The 18335-nt window shown below is 42.3% G+C and overlaps 1 protein-coding gene across 7 annotated transcripts in view; it reads left to right on the plus strand.

The window, feature by feature from the left end:
* The window catches only part of ube4a (ubiquitination factor E4A (UFD2 homolog, yeast)), a 56003-nt gene that overhangs the window by 12053 nt on the left and 25615 nt on the right, over positions 1 to 18335 (plus strand). For all 7 annotated transcript variants that reach the window (XM_067970887.1, XM_067970886.1, XM_067970882.1 and 4 more), the window contains 7 exons: positions 2790 to 2972; positions 4322 to 4434; positions 9983 to 10135; positions 10595 to 10754; positions 11812 to 12014; positions 13765 to 13956; positions 16383 to 16716. In XM_067970887.1, coding sequence (XP_067826988.1) covers positions 2790 to 2972; positions 4322 to 4434; positions 9983 to 10135; positions 10595 to 10754; positions 11812 to 12014; positions 13765 to 13956; positions 16383 to 16716 — 1338 coding nt within the window. The remainder of the gene's footprint in view (positions 1 to 2789; positions 2973 to 4321; positions 4435 to 9982; positions 10136 to 10594; positions 10755 to 11811; positions 12015 to 13764; positions 13957 to 16382; positions 16717 to 18335) is intronic.

An 18335-nucleotide genomic window follows, 5' to 3' on the forward strand; every position in this document is an offset into this window, starting at 1 on the left:
TTACAGTAGTTTTGACCAGTACAGGTAAGAGCATGTTGAAAGAGAAGGGAGAACAGCCAGAGATGCTCTTGCATCCCCATTTGCACCTCCTACTCTTCTGACTTGGCCTGGTGTGCATCCTTCCTCACCCCTTTGCTCTACCAACGGTATTAGAGCCTTTAGCTATCCTTGCCCGACACTGCAGAATCATTTTCCTACCGCGCTCTGCTTTGCTACATCTCTCAACTTCAGAAGCCACCTCAAAGCCTGTCTCGTCTTCATACACCTTTCCTAACTTCACTCTGCTCCTGGGAAACACCTTGGGATGTTTCGCTACATCAAGTTGCTTTTATATTGTTCCTTAGCTGCCGTCTCCTGTTGTCCAGATCTCCTATACTTGGTGGCTAGATAAAGCTAAAACTGATGCATTTTGTTAGACTCGCAGCCAGGAAGTGTCAGTTTCCCAGATCTCAGTGCCTTCCCTTCAGTCTAACTGCATCTAATAAATGTGTTGTGCTGGCAGTAATATGATCTAGGCATGCCCCTTGATGATTTCATCGCCTATATACACCATCCCATATACATTTTTGTGCATCATGACATCGCTAGTTTGTCATGTCATGTCATGCATGCTAGGTGTCCAATTGCCATGGCCTCCCTCCACATGTGCTTCTCTTTTGTGGTCAGTTCATGGGGAAGCAACCGACGTGATTGAAATTAAATTCAGCAGAGCAGTGCTTTTGGGCCGCTCTCCCAAGTCCTCTTGTAAGCTGCAATATAAGAGCTCAAGCATTTAAATATATAAATCATTTCCATTAAATTAGAGCTGATAGGTTTAATTGCCTATTGATATATTTTAAAATGCTGGAAATGGGTATAAAGTACTATTTAAAAAAAGGCCATGTTGAATGAGGGTTACTGATGCAAGCATTTGAAAGGCAAAAAGATGAGTCCGATTTGACTCCAAAATGGGAGGGAGTGGAAGGAAGATGCTTCAACTACTTTTGACATGAACCATAAAATTAAAATCTAACAAATGTTTGCATTTTACTGAAGCACATTTTAAAATATTAGCTTCACCATCAAAATCCCTTTGCAAAAGAGAATTTCCAACTTTAACAGTTTGGTTTAAGCAGGGACTGCTGATCTGCTCCATGTGTATGTGTGGGGAATTACGGGTCTGGAGGAGTTACTCAGCCAGATGCAAAGCAGGGCTGAATTAACATCGCTAAAAGCCACTTTTTTTTAAAAAACAACAAAATATGGTATCCCAAACAGTAATGGCCTCCATGCTCTGCTCTCCCCTGTGTCTTGGTATTGCTAAGATCCTACTGTTAACAGCTAAGTAGAGATAACTCTTGCCCTTTGAAAAAGTAGGCCTCTGATGCTGTTAGAACTCTTGAGATTGCAACCTTTACATTCAGGAGCACTGTCAACAGTGGGAAGAACATACATCAGGTATGGCTCTCTCCTAATGTAAAATAGCCAAGAGGAGTCATAGAACTTGTGATGCGTGTGACTAGAGTGGGAAGTGTTAACACAACTGAGAAACAGAGAGGGGCCCTGTTACCACTGATAAGGGCATTCGTAGACAAATCTTACTGTGCTTGACAGCAAGAAAGAGTTCACTGAGAACGTGGTGCAAGAATGTAAAAAGAGCTGTACATGTCCCTTCAGAAAGTTATGATAAAGGAGTAATACTTGCAGCTTTTGGAGAGTGGCAGTTAAATGTTTGAGAAGGTGATTTTCCACTGGACGGACCATCATTGTGGAAAAGAAATCCTGTTAAGAAGCAGAAAGAGGTCTGCCTAGAAATTTGACTAATATTACTGTATACTGCACAAAGATACGGCTGCAGTTATTTGCTTCATTATGGCAGAGTTCAGGTTTGGTATGGTGCAGTTGCGATATACACCCAAGAAATCCCAAGATCCAGTGACATGTAATGAAGTGCCTGCGTTATGATCCGGCAGGAAATAGGGTATATGGGAAGCTACAGAAAGAGCAATCAAGTGCAACACATGGGGTGATTGTGGGAGTAGAAGTTGAAGTTGTTGGTACAGGAGATATGAGTTTCTAAGCTGCAAGAAAGAATTTTGGAAAGTAGAAATAAATGGCAGCAGAAGTGAGAGAAGAAGAGACAAGGCTGATGAGAGGGGTTCAGATGGCTTAGCAAAACACTTAGATAAGTTGGGATGGAATAGAGGATATGAAGCTTTCATGGCCAGACATATGAATATCTGAGGCAAGTCAGCTCACATTTCTGCCAGGATTTACTTCCAATGTGCTCGCTATATCTGTGGGGCTAAGTAATCTTAGATGAGACTTCTATGACTGAAAGGGACCACTCAGCCACATTTTGAGTGCTTTCCCTATCCCTCTATGATGATGTCATACACCTGAGGCACAATTAAGGTTTGAAGGTAGTAATTGATAGCCCAGGGGTGTAAAAGTTCCTGTTAAGGGATACAAATTTGTATCTGTAGGAGAGAAGAGGAAGTAAGCCCTCTGGGGTGAGGCTACAACTAAGTCTGACCCTGTGATCTTCAGACATCTGCATGCACAGTTTCAAGAAGTGGTTTCTGAGCAGCAATTGAGAGCCGGAAGCTGACTGATTTTCTTCTCCACAACCCTGAATGCTAAGGCCAGTTGTAGCACCTAAACATCTGCCCTGGCTGAGATCAGCTAGCCCAGCACAGGAACAAACTGGGAAAAGGTTTAAACTGTCATTCGAACCCTGCATGTTTTTCTTACAGTGAGCTCCTAGTCCTGTTGTGATTGCATAATTTGTTACATGTTTTATACTCCAGACTGTCAAGCATCTACAGAGGAAGGTTATGACAGTGAAGATTCGGACATCAGTAGTATTGAGAGCATCGACAATGACTCGATTACAGACTCCAACCGTGCATTTCGCTCTCAAAAGGAAATATGTGAACAACTCAATATCAATCATATGCTTCAGCGCATTTTTCTTATTACACTTGACAACAGTGAGTATCCAGCATGTTTATTTTTTTTAAAATGAATTTTGTGCTCCTCAAGGTGAGGGTTGTTAGTGCCGAGGAATGGAACAATTTCAATTTCATGCACCAGTGGCAGTAGGAAACCTTAGTAGGCCAGGTATATCGTGGGTTAGATGCAGAGTAAAGCTCCTCCACTCTGCTCCAGCAATATGCCTCAGCTCCAACCCTCAGAGGAGCACCCGCTACTGCACCAGTGTTCTATTTTCCATTTCTCACATGAGCCATTCTGAGCACTCGCTGAGTGAGGCTGCCAGTTTGTGCCGAGTTAGGGACACTTTTTTGTGCTGTGCACCTGTGACCACTAGGACCAGTATGTTTTGACGGTTGAGAAGTTCACAAGCCTGAAGTCCTAAATAAATTCATTGCTGTGCAGAAATTCTCTGGATATGTTTTGACTTACTGTCTTGATTCTCCAGCTTATGAATTGGGTTTTGGTTTACCGACTCATTTTGTTCATCATTTATCAATCCTCAAGGATGCATATCTGTGCTTGTCACCTTGTTCCTTGGCAGTGTGGTGATTATTGCTGTCAATACCTAGTTCAGGGCCAATGTCCCAGTGCATCTACAAGGATACCAAATATCGAGATTACTCATTCAGAAAGGACACCTTATCCCTCAGGGATGCTAAACAGCAACGGAAGACTGTATACAAATCAGTGCGCCTGATTTAGTCTAATCTCCGTTTTTAAAAAAAATTTATGACATGACGTGGTAAGTGTAGCTTGCTTGGGATGAACAGATGACTTTGGACCTGTGGTTCCCCAAGCTCTCCACCACTGGGGTTTTCCTCGCCTCTTGTCTGTTGTAGACTAATTGATAGAGATTGATTGCTATGATTAGTCAACAACTCCATTATCGTTCTATCATGCGACTACCAGGATGGTAGAAGGCGAACTAGATGGACCTTAGTCTGTTTTCTCCTGCAATTCCTATGTTCCTTAGAAGTTTGGGGAAGTGAATTCTACACAGCGCTGAAAGTTTAAAAAATATATATTTATCTTTAAATATGTATTTAATATAAATTGATCTAGATGAGTAAAAGAGATTGTTTCCGAAGTCTGCAGCAATTTGTTACCTTTTAGTGTTGCACTTGTTCTACATATTCGATGCTGCTAACACTCATTTATATTTACTGTAATTTTTGACATTCTCTTCCCGCTACACCACTACTGCCACCTTCTCCTCGCTTTCGCTCCCCTCTTGCTCCCCTTTGCGCTTAAGCTGTAGCAAGCATGTTTGCCTATGTAGACTATATAAGCTAAATAGCTCAGCTTTGACATTCATTTTAAGGTACTTTGGATGATGTGTTTTTAGGTGACCCCAATCTGAAGGGAGGGAATGGGATTCCACCACGCTGTGTCTTCTTAGAGGATATGGCCACAGACCTGGATGGGCAGGACTGGCTTGACATGAACAACGTTGAACAGGTATAAACATTTTCAAACAGTTGAAGTTCTTTCTATTGCCTGGGAGATACGTTTTAATTTCTGTGTTAAAGTTGTTCTCTGGGCACAACAGTGCCCTATTGGATTACGACACTGTAGCATAGTATTAAGCCATGTAGCTCAGAAGGACACAGGCTTGATTCTGGACTTAATTAGCTGATCTCTGTCAATCCAACAGTAGGAGCACTGCAATTTGCCTTGGTGCCCCTGGGCTAGAAGGAAAAAAATCATAAGCTCCCTGCTCCTGATTGTTGTCCTCTGTCAGCTAAGCACGGAATCTGGTTTAGCTTTGAGGTTTTCCATGGTCAACTAGCCTGCTAATATTCACTCTCACGTGCCAAATGGCATCTCGCCAAGTATCCAAGGGTGTCCATTGTCTGTGGAACTGTATTTCAGCATGAATCAAGACCTTAGGGAGAAAATTGGGAGATTGAAAACCAATTGAGTATCATTCTTGCATCGTATGAATCCTTCAACTTGACAAAATGCTGGTAACTAGAAAGTATAAATTGTTGCTCATGCAGTGTTTCACTGTCTCATTATTTACTGAGGAAGGAGAAACATTTACCTGAGGAAGGAGAAAATCTCCGAAAGCTTGTGAATTTAAAATAAAATTGCTGGACTATAACTTGGTGTTGTAAAATTGTTTACAATTGTCAACCCCAGTCCATCACCGGCATCTCCACATCATTATTTACTGGTCATGGGGCTGTTAAATCTGTTTTGATGAATATTGGTGATTGTTCAGTGATGTGTAATATTGCTTTCAGTAACAAAGATTTTTTTGTTTCATAAGGGGAAATTAAAGTTGGCACATCTATGTCCTGATGGTTCACGTCCATCCTGTGCCTGTTTCATTAGCCTCAATTACACCAAGATGATTACATGTTGCTCGGAGCATTTGACTAAAAGATATAGATCATTGATAGGGTTGAGAGATTCCTACAATGGATTGTATGTGTTGCAGTGGGGAAAATAAACATGTAAACTATGCGATGTAGCACACCAATAAACCACAGAGAGCAGTAATAATTGTTAAATATTTTTGGGAAAAGACTAGAAGATCCCTGGCTGTACTACATTAGCTGACCTCACCTGGGGCAGCAATAATTAAAAACATATGGTAACATAATAATGTTTTACACAAGTTCATTCATCCATCCGTCTAGCCTACCCATCTATACCTATTATTAGGCTCTTGCTGTGATTCTGGAACTAATACCCTGTATCCCCTTTCCCAACAGGAATTCATTGTCATAGAATGGTTACAGCACAGAAGGAGGCCATTTGGCCCATCGGGCCTGAGCCGGCACTTTGTAAGAGCAATCCAGTTAGTCCCATTCCCCTGCCCTGCAAATTTTTTCCCTTCAAGTATTTATCCAATTCCTTTTTGAAAGCCACAATTAAATCTGCTTCCACCTCCCTTTCAGGCAGCACATTCCAGATCATAACTACTCGCTGTGTTAAAAAGTTTTTCCTCATGTCGCCTTTGGTTCTTTTGCCAATCATCTTAAACCTGTGTCCTCTGGTCCTCGACCCTTCTACCAATGGGAACAGTTTCTCTTTATTTACTTTATCTAAACCCATCATAATTTTGAACACTTCTACCAAATCTCCTCTCAACCTTCTCTGCTTTCAGGAGAATAACCCCAACTTCTCCGGTCTATCCATGTAACTGAAGTCCCCCATCCCTGGAACCATTCTAGTAAATCTTTTCTGCACCCTCTCTAAGGCCTTCACATCCCTCCTAAAGTGCAGTGCCCAGAAGTGGACGCAATACTCCAGTTGTGGCCGAACCAGTGTTTTATAAAGGTTCAATATAACTCCCTTGCTTTTGTACTCTATGCCTCTATTTATAAAGCCCAGGATCCCGTATGCTTTTTTAACCACTTTCTCAACCTGTCCTGCCACCTTCAAAGATTTATGCACATATACCCCCAGGTTTCCCTGTTCCTGCACCCCCTTTAGAATTGTACCATTTAGCTTATATTGCCTCTCCTCATTCTTCTTGCCAAAATGTATCACTTTGCAGTTCTCTGCGTTGAATTTCATTTGTCATATGTCCACCCATTCCACTAGCCTATCTATGTCCTCTTGAAGTCTATCACTATCCTCCTCACTGTTTACCGCACTTCCAAGTTTTGTGTCATCTGCACATTTTGAAATTGTGCCCTGTGCACCCAAGTCCAAGTCATCAATATATAACAAAAAAAGCAATGGTCCGAGAAACGACCCCTGGGGAACACCACTGTGTATCTTCCTCCAGTCTGAAAAACCATTCACCACTACTGTTTCCTGTCACTTAGCCAATTTCGTATCCATGCTGCCACAGCCCCTTTTATTCCATGGATTTCAGTTTTGCTGACAAGCCTATTATGTGGCACTTCATAAATGCCTTTTGAAAGTGCATATACACATCAACCACATTGCCCTCATCAACCCTCTATTACCTCATCAAAAAACTAAATCAAGTTAATTAAATGCGATTTGCCTTTAACAAACCCATGATAACTTTCCCTTATTAAGCCACACTTGTCCAAGTGACTTAATTTTGTCCCGCATTATCGTTCCTAAAAGCTTCCCCATCACCGAGGTTAAACTGACTGGCCTGAAGTTGCTGGGTTTATCCTCCCATTCTTCTTAGAACAAAGGTGTAACATTTGCAGTCCAGTCATTTTAAAAACTTGCTGTAGTTTTCTGTTCCATCACCCTGATGGTAATCTGTTCCACAATTCTATCACCCTCTTACTAAAAAAAAAAGCTGCCTACATTTCCTATTTTCTATTGATTCCTCTAGCTTTAAACTGTGTCCCCCTAGTCGTTGAAAGCTGTGCCTGACTGAAGAACTTCCCTGTATCTAATTTCTAAATACTGTGAAATTCTAGGCCTGCATCAAGTCTACCCCTCTCCAATATCCTTTTCTCCAGAGAGTGAAGCCCTAGGGTCCACAGACTTTCCTCATAACTCAACCCTCAAGTTCAGGAATCAGCCGCGTAGCCTCCCCTGGACTCCCTCCCATAATTCTACATCCTTTCATGTAATGCAGAGGTCAAAACTGAACACAGTATTCCAGTTGTGGCCTTAAGGCCAGACACAGACCTATGAAAAGGACAGAAAAAGACCCGTCAGGCCACATGAGTACTCTCCATCCAGATATGGTGTAACTGTGTGCACCATTTACCCACTCCCTCAACACAGCCCGCCCGGGAGGAACAAAAGACCTGAGGCCAATTCAGGAACATTACTGGAGAAATTCCTCTCCAGTTCCTTAATGCATTCGAGCAAAGGTCTAGGTGGCTGCAGTGGTTCAAGAAGGCGGCTCACCACCACCTTCTCGAGGACAATTAGGGATGGGCAATAAATGCTGGCCTCGCCAGCGACGCCCACATCCCGTGAACGAATAAAAAAAAAAGTGGCCTGTGACTTCCCACACTCTCAACTGACGACGTGCTCTTCCCTCAGGAACTTACCATGTTCTCTTTTAAAGGACTGTAGTGAATCAAAACCCACCACCTGTTTCGGTAAACTTTTCCGGAGGGTAATGACTCTGGAAAAGGAACATTTCCTGGCACGTAATCTAACTCTTCGCTTCTATATGGATGCTCTCTAATCCTATCATTCCTATCCAACCAGATGAATTCAATCCCTTCATTGTTTTAAATGCTTCAGTGTTGCCTCCTTTTAAGCCTGTGTTTCACCAAAGTAAATAGCCCTAACTCTTGGAGCCTCTCCTCATAACTAAGAGCTCTTGAGCATGGCCAGAATGATTTCTAGCCCCTTCTCCCCTGCTTTGATCTCTTTTATCATGTATGGGGACCAAAAATGGACCCATTACTCTTAAGTGCAGAAATGCCAAAGCTTTATATCTCAGCGGTCTGGGCTTGATTCGATCCTTGGTCCCAGAGATAGAATGTTAGTGACAACTCATTTGTCCACCTAGGCCCCACAATTTTTTTTATGTGACAGCTAGCTGCCAGATAAATTTCTTTGCTGTTTAGCATCTGAGCGAGATTTCAAGCTGTTTTTCTTCCCATCTTTTAATTACCCTTCCCCCCCCCCTACCTTACTCATAATATGTTATATCCTATTTCATTGACCTGGAGGAAAGGCAGGTACACTGTGTCTTAGCCTCTGCCTGTGCTATGCTGTTACTGACGGTGAGGAGGTACACAAGAATAACCTGAGATAATTTTCCTCCCACACCCATGGAACTGCCTTGCCTTTGCATTGTGAATCTTTCTCCCCTCCCTCATAACTCTGTCTCAGTCAAGATCTAAAACTTAGTGTAATGTGGATTTGCAGGTGCCATTTAAAGTTCCTGTATGTTCCATAACTCTGTTCTATTAATTAATGTTTCCACATCTGTAATTTCACAATTGGCAGCCATCCTATATCTGTATGTACATAGAATTATAGAAAGATTACAGCACGGAAGGAGGTCATTCGGCCCATCGAGTCCGTGCCGGCTCTATGCCAGAGCAATACAGCTCGTCCCACTCCCCTGCCCTTTCCCCGTAGCCCTGCAAATTTTTTCTTTTGAAGTACTTATTCAGTTCGCTTTTGAAAGCCATGATTGAATCTGCCTCTGCCACCCCTCTGGCAGTGCATTCCAGATCATAACCACTCGCTGTGTTTAAAAAAAAGTTTTTCCTCATGTCACCTTTGGTTCTTTTGCCAATCACCTTAAAGCTATGTCCTCTGGTCCTTGACCCTTCCTCCAATGGGAACAGTGCTGCCTCTCAAAATTAGATTCCTTTTAGAAAAGACTGCTTGATATGCATTTTCTGCTTACATTGACAGACAGTCAAATTTCAAAAACGCATCTAGATCTTGAATCTGGAAATTCACAAATTGTAGTTCAAAAATAGAACAATTCTGTACTCTGATCAGGACCTGATGCATTTATCTGAAGTCAATGATAATGAACTTTAAGTTCTGATTTTTTTTTTAATAGGTTTTGTTCAACCGTATGCTGCTTCAGGAACCTTGTGACCCTTTCAACCTAATTTATTTTGTGAAATACTTTGAGACATTTAAGAGATGTGATAAGGCACCGTGTAAAAGCAAGTTTTTTTTAAACAAACTGAAAATGGAAAAACAAAGTTATGTTTTATACTTGGTTTCAAATTTTATTTTTCTTGTTTAGTTTGAGTAGATGAATGGTTAACTAGGCACTGGTGCAGAGACTTGCAAGTTTGCTCATTTAAGCTGCAACTTGTAGAAATTCTGATTAAAGCATAAAATGTTTCCCAGTTAGCATTTAGTACAGTTCAGTTGCCTGTCTACTGGCAGCATGTTATTTAGAGACAGCACCTTTTTCAGACTATATTTAGCACGTTGAGTATTGAGCAACATTGTAAGCTTGGATCAACATTTTGTTTTTACTTGTGGACAAGGAATTCAAAACATTGGGAGTGAATGAAAAACAATTTTGAACTTGGAATTCTGTACTCAGATTGGGACCTGAATGCATCTATCTGAAGTCAGTGATGATGAACATTAAGTTCTGATTGTGGTTTGCTTTTAATAGGCTTTGTTCAATCGGATGCTGATTCAGGAACCAGGGACTCACTTGATCTGCATGACAACAGGGAACATTATTAATATGACAGCTGATCGAGATGCTGGAGAGAAGGATATCATTAGATACTTGTTTGCTTGTTTTCAAAGAGTAAAGGGAGAGGTATGTAAGTCTGAGGGTTTTGCCATTGTCCAGATAGTTCTTGTTGATTTTTTTTTGTCCGTTTTCTCCTTTCATCCTCTCCTGCTAGTGTATGAATCCATGGGCGCAGGAACCTTTCTTTACATCATGTATGTGCCTAGATAGTGAGTATTGGCAGAATTTTCAATGAGAGGGGCATCACATTCCAGCTTGGCCTCACTGACTGTCTCAGCTCGCACATGAAGGTAACCATGGTAGTTGAGGCCACCTTTTGCCCATGAAACTAGTCCAGTAAGGAGACTGCACCTTTTAAAGAGGAGGTGAGAAAATTGATGATGGAGGGGGGAAAAGAAAGTTGTAAGTTCTTTCAGTCTGTGAATTAAGATATGTGCTAGTGCTATCTTTTATTGTTTTGAACAAAGTTGGATGATCAAAGCACTTTCTCTATTCCACAATTTATAAAATCTATTTTCTTAACAGATTACCAAGGTCCCAGAAAACCTGTTGACTTATGCAGTTCGTTGTAAGGTTCTGACTGTAAATAACACGCGTACTGTCCTCCTCACACCTGAGATCTACGTCAATCAGAATGTCTATGAACAAGTCGTTGACTTGCTTCTTGAAGGCGTAAGTGGACCACGTAAGTAAATAATTCCAGCTGCGATACTTCTCTGTTTGCAAGATGCTAAATAGGCCTGAATTATGTAGCATGTATTGGAGAAAGAGGATATGTCTGTGCATTTTAGAATAAAAACAACTTGCATTTGTATAGCGCCTTTCACAACCTCAGGATGTTCCAATGTACTTCACAGCCAATGAAGTACTTTTAAAGTGATCGGCACTCAGTAGTCACAGCCCAGTAGTTGAATGATGTAATCAAAAGATTGGTCATTTTAATACTCAAGTCATTTCTTTAGTAAGTAAATAGTAAATTTCTTTATGCAAATGATTGTTGGAGCAAGGAATGCTTTGTTACGGGGTGTGGTTGAGGCAGAGACCATTGAATTTTTTAAGGGAACAGCACATAAATATTTAAAGCCGGGGAAGGTACAGGGCTATGGGGTGAGGGCAGGGCAGTGGATTAATTTTAGCTTGCTCTAAAAAGAGTCTGCGTAGACAGGAACACATGACCTTTTCTGCTGTAAGCTTCTGTGGTTCTAAGTGAGAATATCTGGGAGACCCCAGACTTTGCATGGAGTCTAACAATGGTGTTGTTTTGATTAAATTAGTTGCAGACAGAATTCCGGCCAAACAACTCAGATTGCCTAAGTGAGTAGAGTCCGCTTTAACATCGTTGTTAGTGTGGAGCTTAAAAATCCCCAAAGTAGTGGCCTTTACATCGGCAGTGTGTTCCCATTTAAACATGGCCAAGTATCATTTTAAAGATGACAAGTTAGATACGGGTGAGAAAGGCCATTCAGCCCATCTTGCCTCATCCATCCAAAATGAATCAAGAATTTCCAATTATTTCTTAAATAATTCCAAAGCTTTTGTCTCCATTACCTTGCCCCCAAAGCTATTCCACGTGTTAGTCGCTCTTTATGTGAAGAACAATTTTAATATCAATGCTGAGACTGCCTTTTACCAGTACAAACCTGTGGCTGTTGTCCTGCTCTCACGGATTTACCTTTTCTTTATCGTTTACTCTCTATATTTTTCATGAGATACACTGTATAATCTCTCTGTTACTTATACAGACTTTGAGGAAGTTGCTGAGTTTATGGATGAAGTGATAGTTGCCTTAAAGGCAGATGAAGAGGTCCGGACCTTCAATGAAGTCATATTTCCAGTGTTGGACATTTTATTGCATCGCATTAAGGAGTTGGACCTTTGCCAAATAATTCTTTACGGCTACCTGGACATTCTTCTTTATGTCACCCGACAGCCTGATCTGGCACAAGTAAGAAATTTCTAAACTTTTCCCTGTCCTGTTTATATGTGCAGCTGCTGGGATTTTTCTTATTGATTGGCTCGATATCTGACGTGTGTGGAAACCCATCCAAACCAAGCTACAGAGAAACTCGCACAGGTAGAGTTTCAGTTTGCTTGATATGGAATGTAAAGTCTGTGTGTGTAGGGATACACCCTGCTTAGCAAAGCCCATAAAACTTAGGTAGGTTACCATTAAGTATGTAAGGATACTGCTGGACTTCAGTTAGCGAAAACGCTGCAGCTTACTCGTACAGAGCACTGGTAAGCTTCCTGGTACATGCCCTACTCATTTGGGCATTTGCTTGAAGAGTTATCTGGAGCTGAATGGGACTGGCCCTCAGAGACAGGTCTGCCCTCTAAGTCCCATCAGTGATCCAGTTTGGCTAGTCAATCATCAGCAATGTCCTTGTGTACTGAAGACCAGCTTGGATCAGGTATCAGATCATCTGAGTCTGCCGCTGAGGTTCAACTTAGTTTCAATCTCATCACCAAACGTGTCATCTTGGAGTCAGCTGGACTCCAAAGGGACTCTGCTCCTCAGTTCCCTCCTCTCTTCACCTCCCTCCATGCCTAGGAGGATAGTCACGAGTCAATGGGAGCCATGCATTGTGATTTGATAGGTCTTCATTACGAAAGAAAAGAAATCTTAGTCTCTTCTGTCTATACACTATGTTGCTTGTAGTGCCGCGGTACACTCCCATCTGGTGGTGCAGATAAAATCTTCTAAAATAAGCTGAAGATAGCCAGATCACAAGAGTTTCTAACCCAGGCACACTGACTCTGAGCACAGCCCTCAGAGTGGCTGCACTCGTGTTTTTAAATTCCGTTTAATCCTGATTAAACTATGAGCTTTTGGACCAGGAGTTAAATTCATCTCCAGTGAGTATAGAAAATGTTCCCTGTGTACTGCTGCCAATTGTCAGTAAACCATCCCAGACTGCTAATGAAAGGTGTAATTTTATGATTTCATGCTTTCGGTGTGGGGCCTGGCCCGCTTGGAGCGCAGATCAGAAAGTTGGACGGACGCTGCCCACTGTTTTCTGATAATTAGCTTTATTGGATGGAAAACAGTGCGCAGTGTACACCCAGATTTTTGATCTGCCATTCTGGTGGGAACGGCTCCCCTGCTTACAAAGCAAGGTTTAAAAATTACCCCACTGTGTGTAAAACATTAACGTATCAGTGCTTCACAATTAAACCATGAGTAGCCTGTGTGACGGAAGACTGCCCCAGGACTGTACCTGAGCCTGCGATCCAGTTCACTTCTCAATTCTCTTCAAATTCCTGATTTTGTATTGGGGAATGATTCCATAGCTGCCAATTGCCCTGTGGTGATTTGCCCAGCTGGCTGTTTTTCATTTGTGAAGCAGTTTACTGGGGGTGCATCACAACTGGTTGTGACCTTGCCCCCCACCTCCAGAGTTTACGTGTGCATTTTCCAGCAGGGGTCACTGGTTGGTGGTCAGGAGCAGAAACCTGATTTTCAAAAAAATTTGCTCGCCTTTCTTAGTCTGAGGTGGAGATTACAGCCAGTTTTCTGTACTGTGCGTTTAGGAATTCCTACTCTTAATGTACGTGCATTTTGTGCAACTGCTGATTACTTTTAGTATGTAAACATAGAATTAACATCACAATGTTGAATATTTAAATTCTATATTTGAATTTTTAAAAAACTTTCAGTTTCAATGAAAGTGATTGCTGTTTATCTCGATCAACAGGTTTTCTTGGAGCATATTCAACCAAAGGATCCAGAAAATGGTAACCTGTACCAGCAGACCCTGCTGGGATCTGTCCTGAACATTTCTTGTTTGCTGAAAACCCCAGGACTGGTAGAGAGTCACTTGTATTTTCTGAATCCCTCAAGGTCCAGTCCTCAGGAGATCAAGGTCCAAGAATCAAACATTCACCAGGTGGGTTCTTTGAGGGCTGCGGTGTGGTGTAATTTTCCTCCCCATCTGTTGTCTGGTCTCACACTGCCCTCTGGCTGAATGGGTGGACTGCACTTCTGTCCGTATCAATCCTGTTCCAGCTGGTGGGAGGGCTCAAAAGAGCTATGATGCAGAATATTCAGAGGCTATCCATCAGTACAGGGGTACTGACTCCAGTTTCTCTCCTCTTACCTTCCCCCACCCTCTGCAACCCCAATCTAGCAGGAGTTGCTGTACAGCAATCGGGTGCCGAAACCCTAAAAAAAAATGTATTTTCCTTTCCACTCTTGACCTAACCCTGGGACATTCAGACCAATTGTAAAGCAGCTGCCACTGCTGAGGTTAGATAACTCACAAAAGACTGGAATTGAATATAGGGCCTTCCTGCTCTGGAATTGTTGGGTTCCATACTGGATAGTACACATATCAACAGAACTATTAGCGTAGCCCGAGAGTTTCTTTAATTTGCTGTAATTCTGCAGTTAGCTTTTTTTTTGATTCAACATTCCCTCTTGGAGAGGCTTCCTCTTGGTCCTACTCCTGTACTGATGGATTGCCTCTAATGTTCTCTATCATTCATTTAAATTTCACTACATTTAAATTTCTCTTGTGACACCTGCTCTGGAAAACCCACCTGCTGAGAATTTCTGCGACTGGTTTGAACGCTTTGAGTCTGGTTATCTGGTGTTAACATTTCACTTAGGCATCAGCCGTGGCTCAGTGGTAGCACTCTCACCTCTTGTGTCAGAAGGTCGTAGGTTTGAATCCCACTCCAGGGACTTGAGCGCACAATCCAGGCTGACGTTCCTAGTGCAGCACTGAGGGAGTGCTGCACTGTCGGAGGTGCCGTTTTGCAGACGAGACGTTAAACCGAGGCCCCCTTCTGCCCTCTCAGGTGGCCATAAAAGATCCCACGGCATTATTCGAAGAAAAGCAGATGAGTTCTCCCAAGTGTCCTGGCCAATATTTAGACCTCGACCCACATCACTAAAATCAGATCATCTGGACGTTATCTCATTGCTGTTTGTGGGACCTTGTTTTGCGCAGATTGGCTGCTGCGTTTCCTACATTACAACAGTGACTACACTTCAGAAAGTACTTCATTGCACTTTAGGACGTCGTGAAAGACTATATAAATGCAAAATCTTTTTTCTTTTTGATTTTGTCTTATCGCCGTTGCAAGATCACAAAATAGAGACGTATCAAGAAGCCCATTTTAGCTCGTATATCCAGAAAGAACCTGCAGTTCCCCTCCCCCACATCACAGCACCTAACTATTTCTTAAATTATCCCAGGGATTTTGCCTCCACCATTCCACCCAGCAGTCCATTCCACATGTTGGTGTCTGAAATTGAACTTTCTGATCTCAGTCCCAGATTTGCCTTTTGCTAGTTTGAGCCTGTACCTCCTTGAACAAATATCACAGCTTAGTTTGAAGTTGCATCTGGATTTTTTTTTCTAGCCCATTTATTATTTCATAGACTTCTCCCATGTTCCCCCTTAGTCGCCTTGACTAGCCCAAGTTCTCCAAGTGTTCTGCTAAAAAAGAATAGTACGTCCCCGTCAGGCCAGGTTTCAATTTCTGTTTAATGACTACCTTTTGCTCATAATTAACTTATTCCCCTGCCCTTGCCCCCCCCCCCCCCAAAAAAAAGAAAGTTGATTTATGCTTCAAGGGGTACATTGTAACGTATTTCCATTCTAAATTAGAAGTATCAACTTGGCTTTGTTGGTAGTACTTTCCTTTGAGTCAGAAGGTTGTGGGTTCAAGTCCCACTACGTACTCGAGCACCTAATCTAGGCTGAAGCTTCAGTACTGAGGGAGTGCTGCATTGCCGAAGGTTAAATTGCGGCCCTGTCCACTTGCCCAGATGGACATAATAGATCCCATGGCACAATTTGAAGAGCAGCAGTTCTGCCAGTTTCCTGGCCAGCATCCCTTCCCCCAACCAATTCTACCTTTCATTCATTTGCTGTTTGTGGGGCCTTGCTGTGTAGAAGTTGTGCTGCTGGATTTGCCTATGTAACAGCAAAAAGTAATCCATTGGTTGTAAAGTCCTTTAGGACGTCTCAAGGGTATGATGAGGCTCTGTATAAATGCACGTTCTTTCTTTACTGCGGTACTCCTATCAAATATGTGGAGTAGGTGATAGCTCAGTACTTGTTATCTACATGACCTATACGTCTATATGTATTTTTAGTTCTAAGTCTTTATCTTCAGTATATCTGTTGCACTCCTTTCTTGCTCTGCACACAAGAACTCAGAGATCAAACTGAGCAAAGACAGCCTCATCACCAATTGTGTGTTAGCATTCCTGCTGGTTACTCCAGGTGTTATTGTATTTTTTGTTTTACACAATCTCATCTTGGCAAAGGATGTTCAGAATGTTCTTACTTTCATTTTGCAGTTCATGGTGCAATTTCATGACAAAATCTATCAGATTCTACGAAACCTCATCCAGCTTTCCCCTGATTCCAAACATTGTATCCTTTCCTGGCTCGGAAACTGCCTCTATGCCAACTCAGGACGGACAAAAATCTGGGCCAATCAGATGCCCGAGCTCTTCTTCCAAATGTATGCATCGGACGCCTTCTTCCTGAACCTTGCTGCTGCTTTGTTAAAACTGTGTCAACCCTTCTGCAAACCAAAGTCTCCTAAGCTGCTGTCCTTTAACCCTACTTATTGTACCTTGAAGGAGCTAAATGAGGAGGAGCAGAAAAGCAGAAACGTGCATATAAAAGGTACGAGCAGAGCGGTAGATGGGTGGCTTCTGCTTTTAGTTATCTGGCGGCCGTTTGGGAGTTGACATCAATATTTTTGCCAACGTGTCGTCTTGCATGAGATCTTGGTGCAACTCAGTTTTTTTTGTTAAATTATCTCTGGCTGTCTCTGTTGCAATGTGCAGAGAGCATGGAACTGAAAACTAAACCCAACAAAAGTTCCCTGGTGGGGCTGCTTTGCCCCAACTGTGTCTCATTGTTGGCAGTGTGCTCTTCACCAGAGGCATGAGTGAATTGAGAGTAAAAAGAAGCTTATATTTTAGTGGTTTTCAGACTTCCCTATTTTGGGGGAACCCTCTTCAAATTAGTCCCATGCAAACATTGACACAGTCCCAATTCCCTCCAGTGTTAACATCTGAAAGACTGTGTAGGCCACCCAAAAGAAAACAGTGCCATCATTGCAGGAGACATTTTATTATATTTGTATATAGCAACAGAAATGAGGTGCTAGTAGTTCAACACGTATAAAGAAATACAGAATTCTGATCATAAATGGACAGCAATTTTGATGACCTTAACATCCTGGCACCCGAATTGGAAAACGTGCTGTAAACTATCACTGCTGTTGCCATGTCATATTTTATTCTTTAGGTGCCTCAATGTGCTTTAACTGAAGCAACAATAAATATTGATGTGTACATTGCGATTGAATTTCCAGATGTGGAAAGTGAGTTGTTCTGCACTTCTCATGAGAATCGATGTTTGAGGAACTGCGTGACTTTTGGTTGTGGATTGTTGCTTTGTGTGTAATGACTGTTCATGCTATGAAATTCTTGCCGAATATTTCGAATGTTTCTCCTTTACTGGGGGTAATTTTGGGTGACTGCACACTACGATGTAGCATTGATAGGCAGTGGTTCAGCTTCATATCAATGGTGCAGTTAACGGTGTAAATGCAGTCAACCTGTCATAAGGGCCCCGAACTGACACCAGAACGAAGCTGAATGACATTCACTGGGGTTGGTCGTCTTGCTCTGCTTCACTTGGAAGTCGGTTTGGGCACCTGATTTACGCAGTCAAATTCAGCAAAGATGCAAAGCCCGTTTAACTTCCCACTGACTCTAAAATCGTGGAGTGCAAATTCACCCATTGATGTAGAGTTTGATTATACTTGCAATTGAGGGCAGTCCCAGATTCTTACTGGCTCCTGACTGTTATTTCACATTCTGCTGGGGGTAACCAATACGAGACTGGCTATTAATGTCTCAACTGTAATAGTCCCAGTATGAGGTGAACCAGTACCAGTACCTTGGCCTAGTCATACCACTCACTTCTGAGTCAGAAGGTTGTAAGTTCAAGTATCATTCCAGTTCTCTGTGTCCTGGGCAATATTCTTCCCTCAACCAACATCACCAAAGACATGCTATAACCGGTCATATATCTCATTGACGTTGGAGGGTTCATGTGTGCAAAATGGCTGCTGCATTTGTCAGCATGAGTTTCTGTATTTGGTACAGAAGTGCTAAGGCCCACCCGATATTGGGTCTCGGACCTCATTTACATCAGACCGGTGAGCTGCAGACGCCTGCTGGATGTCCCCAGGCAGCTCGCCGGCAAAGATCATTTGAATTTCATGCCGC

This window comes from Heptranchias perlo, chromosome 33 (assembly GCF_035084215.1).
Source record: "Heptranchias perlo isolate sHepPer1 chromosome 33, sHepPer1.hap1, whole genome shotgun sequence".
Classification (NCBI taxonomy): Eukaryota; Metazoa; Chordata; class Chondrichthyes; order Hexanchiformes; family Hexanchidae; genus Heptranchias; species Heptranchias perlo.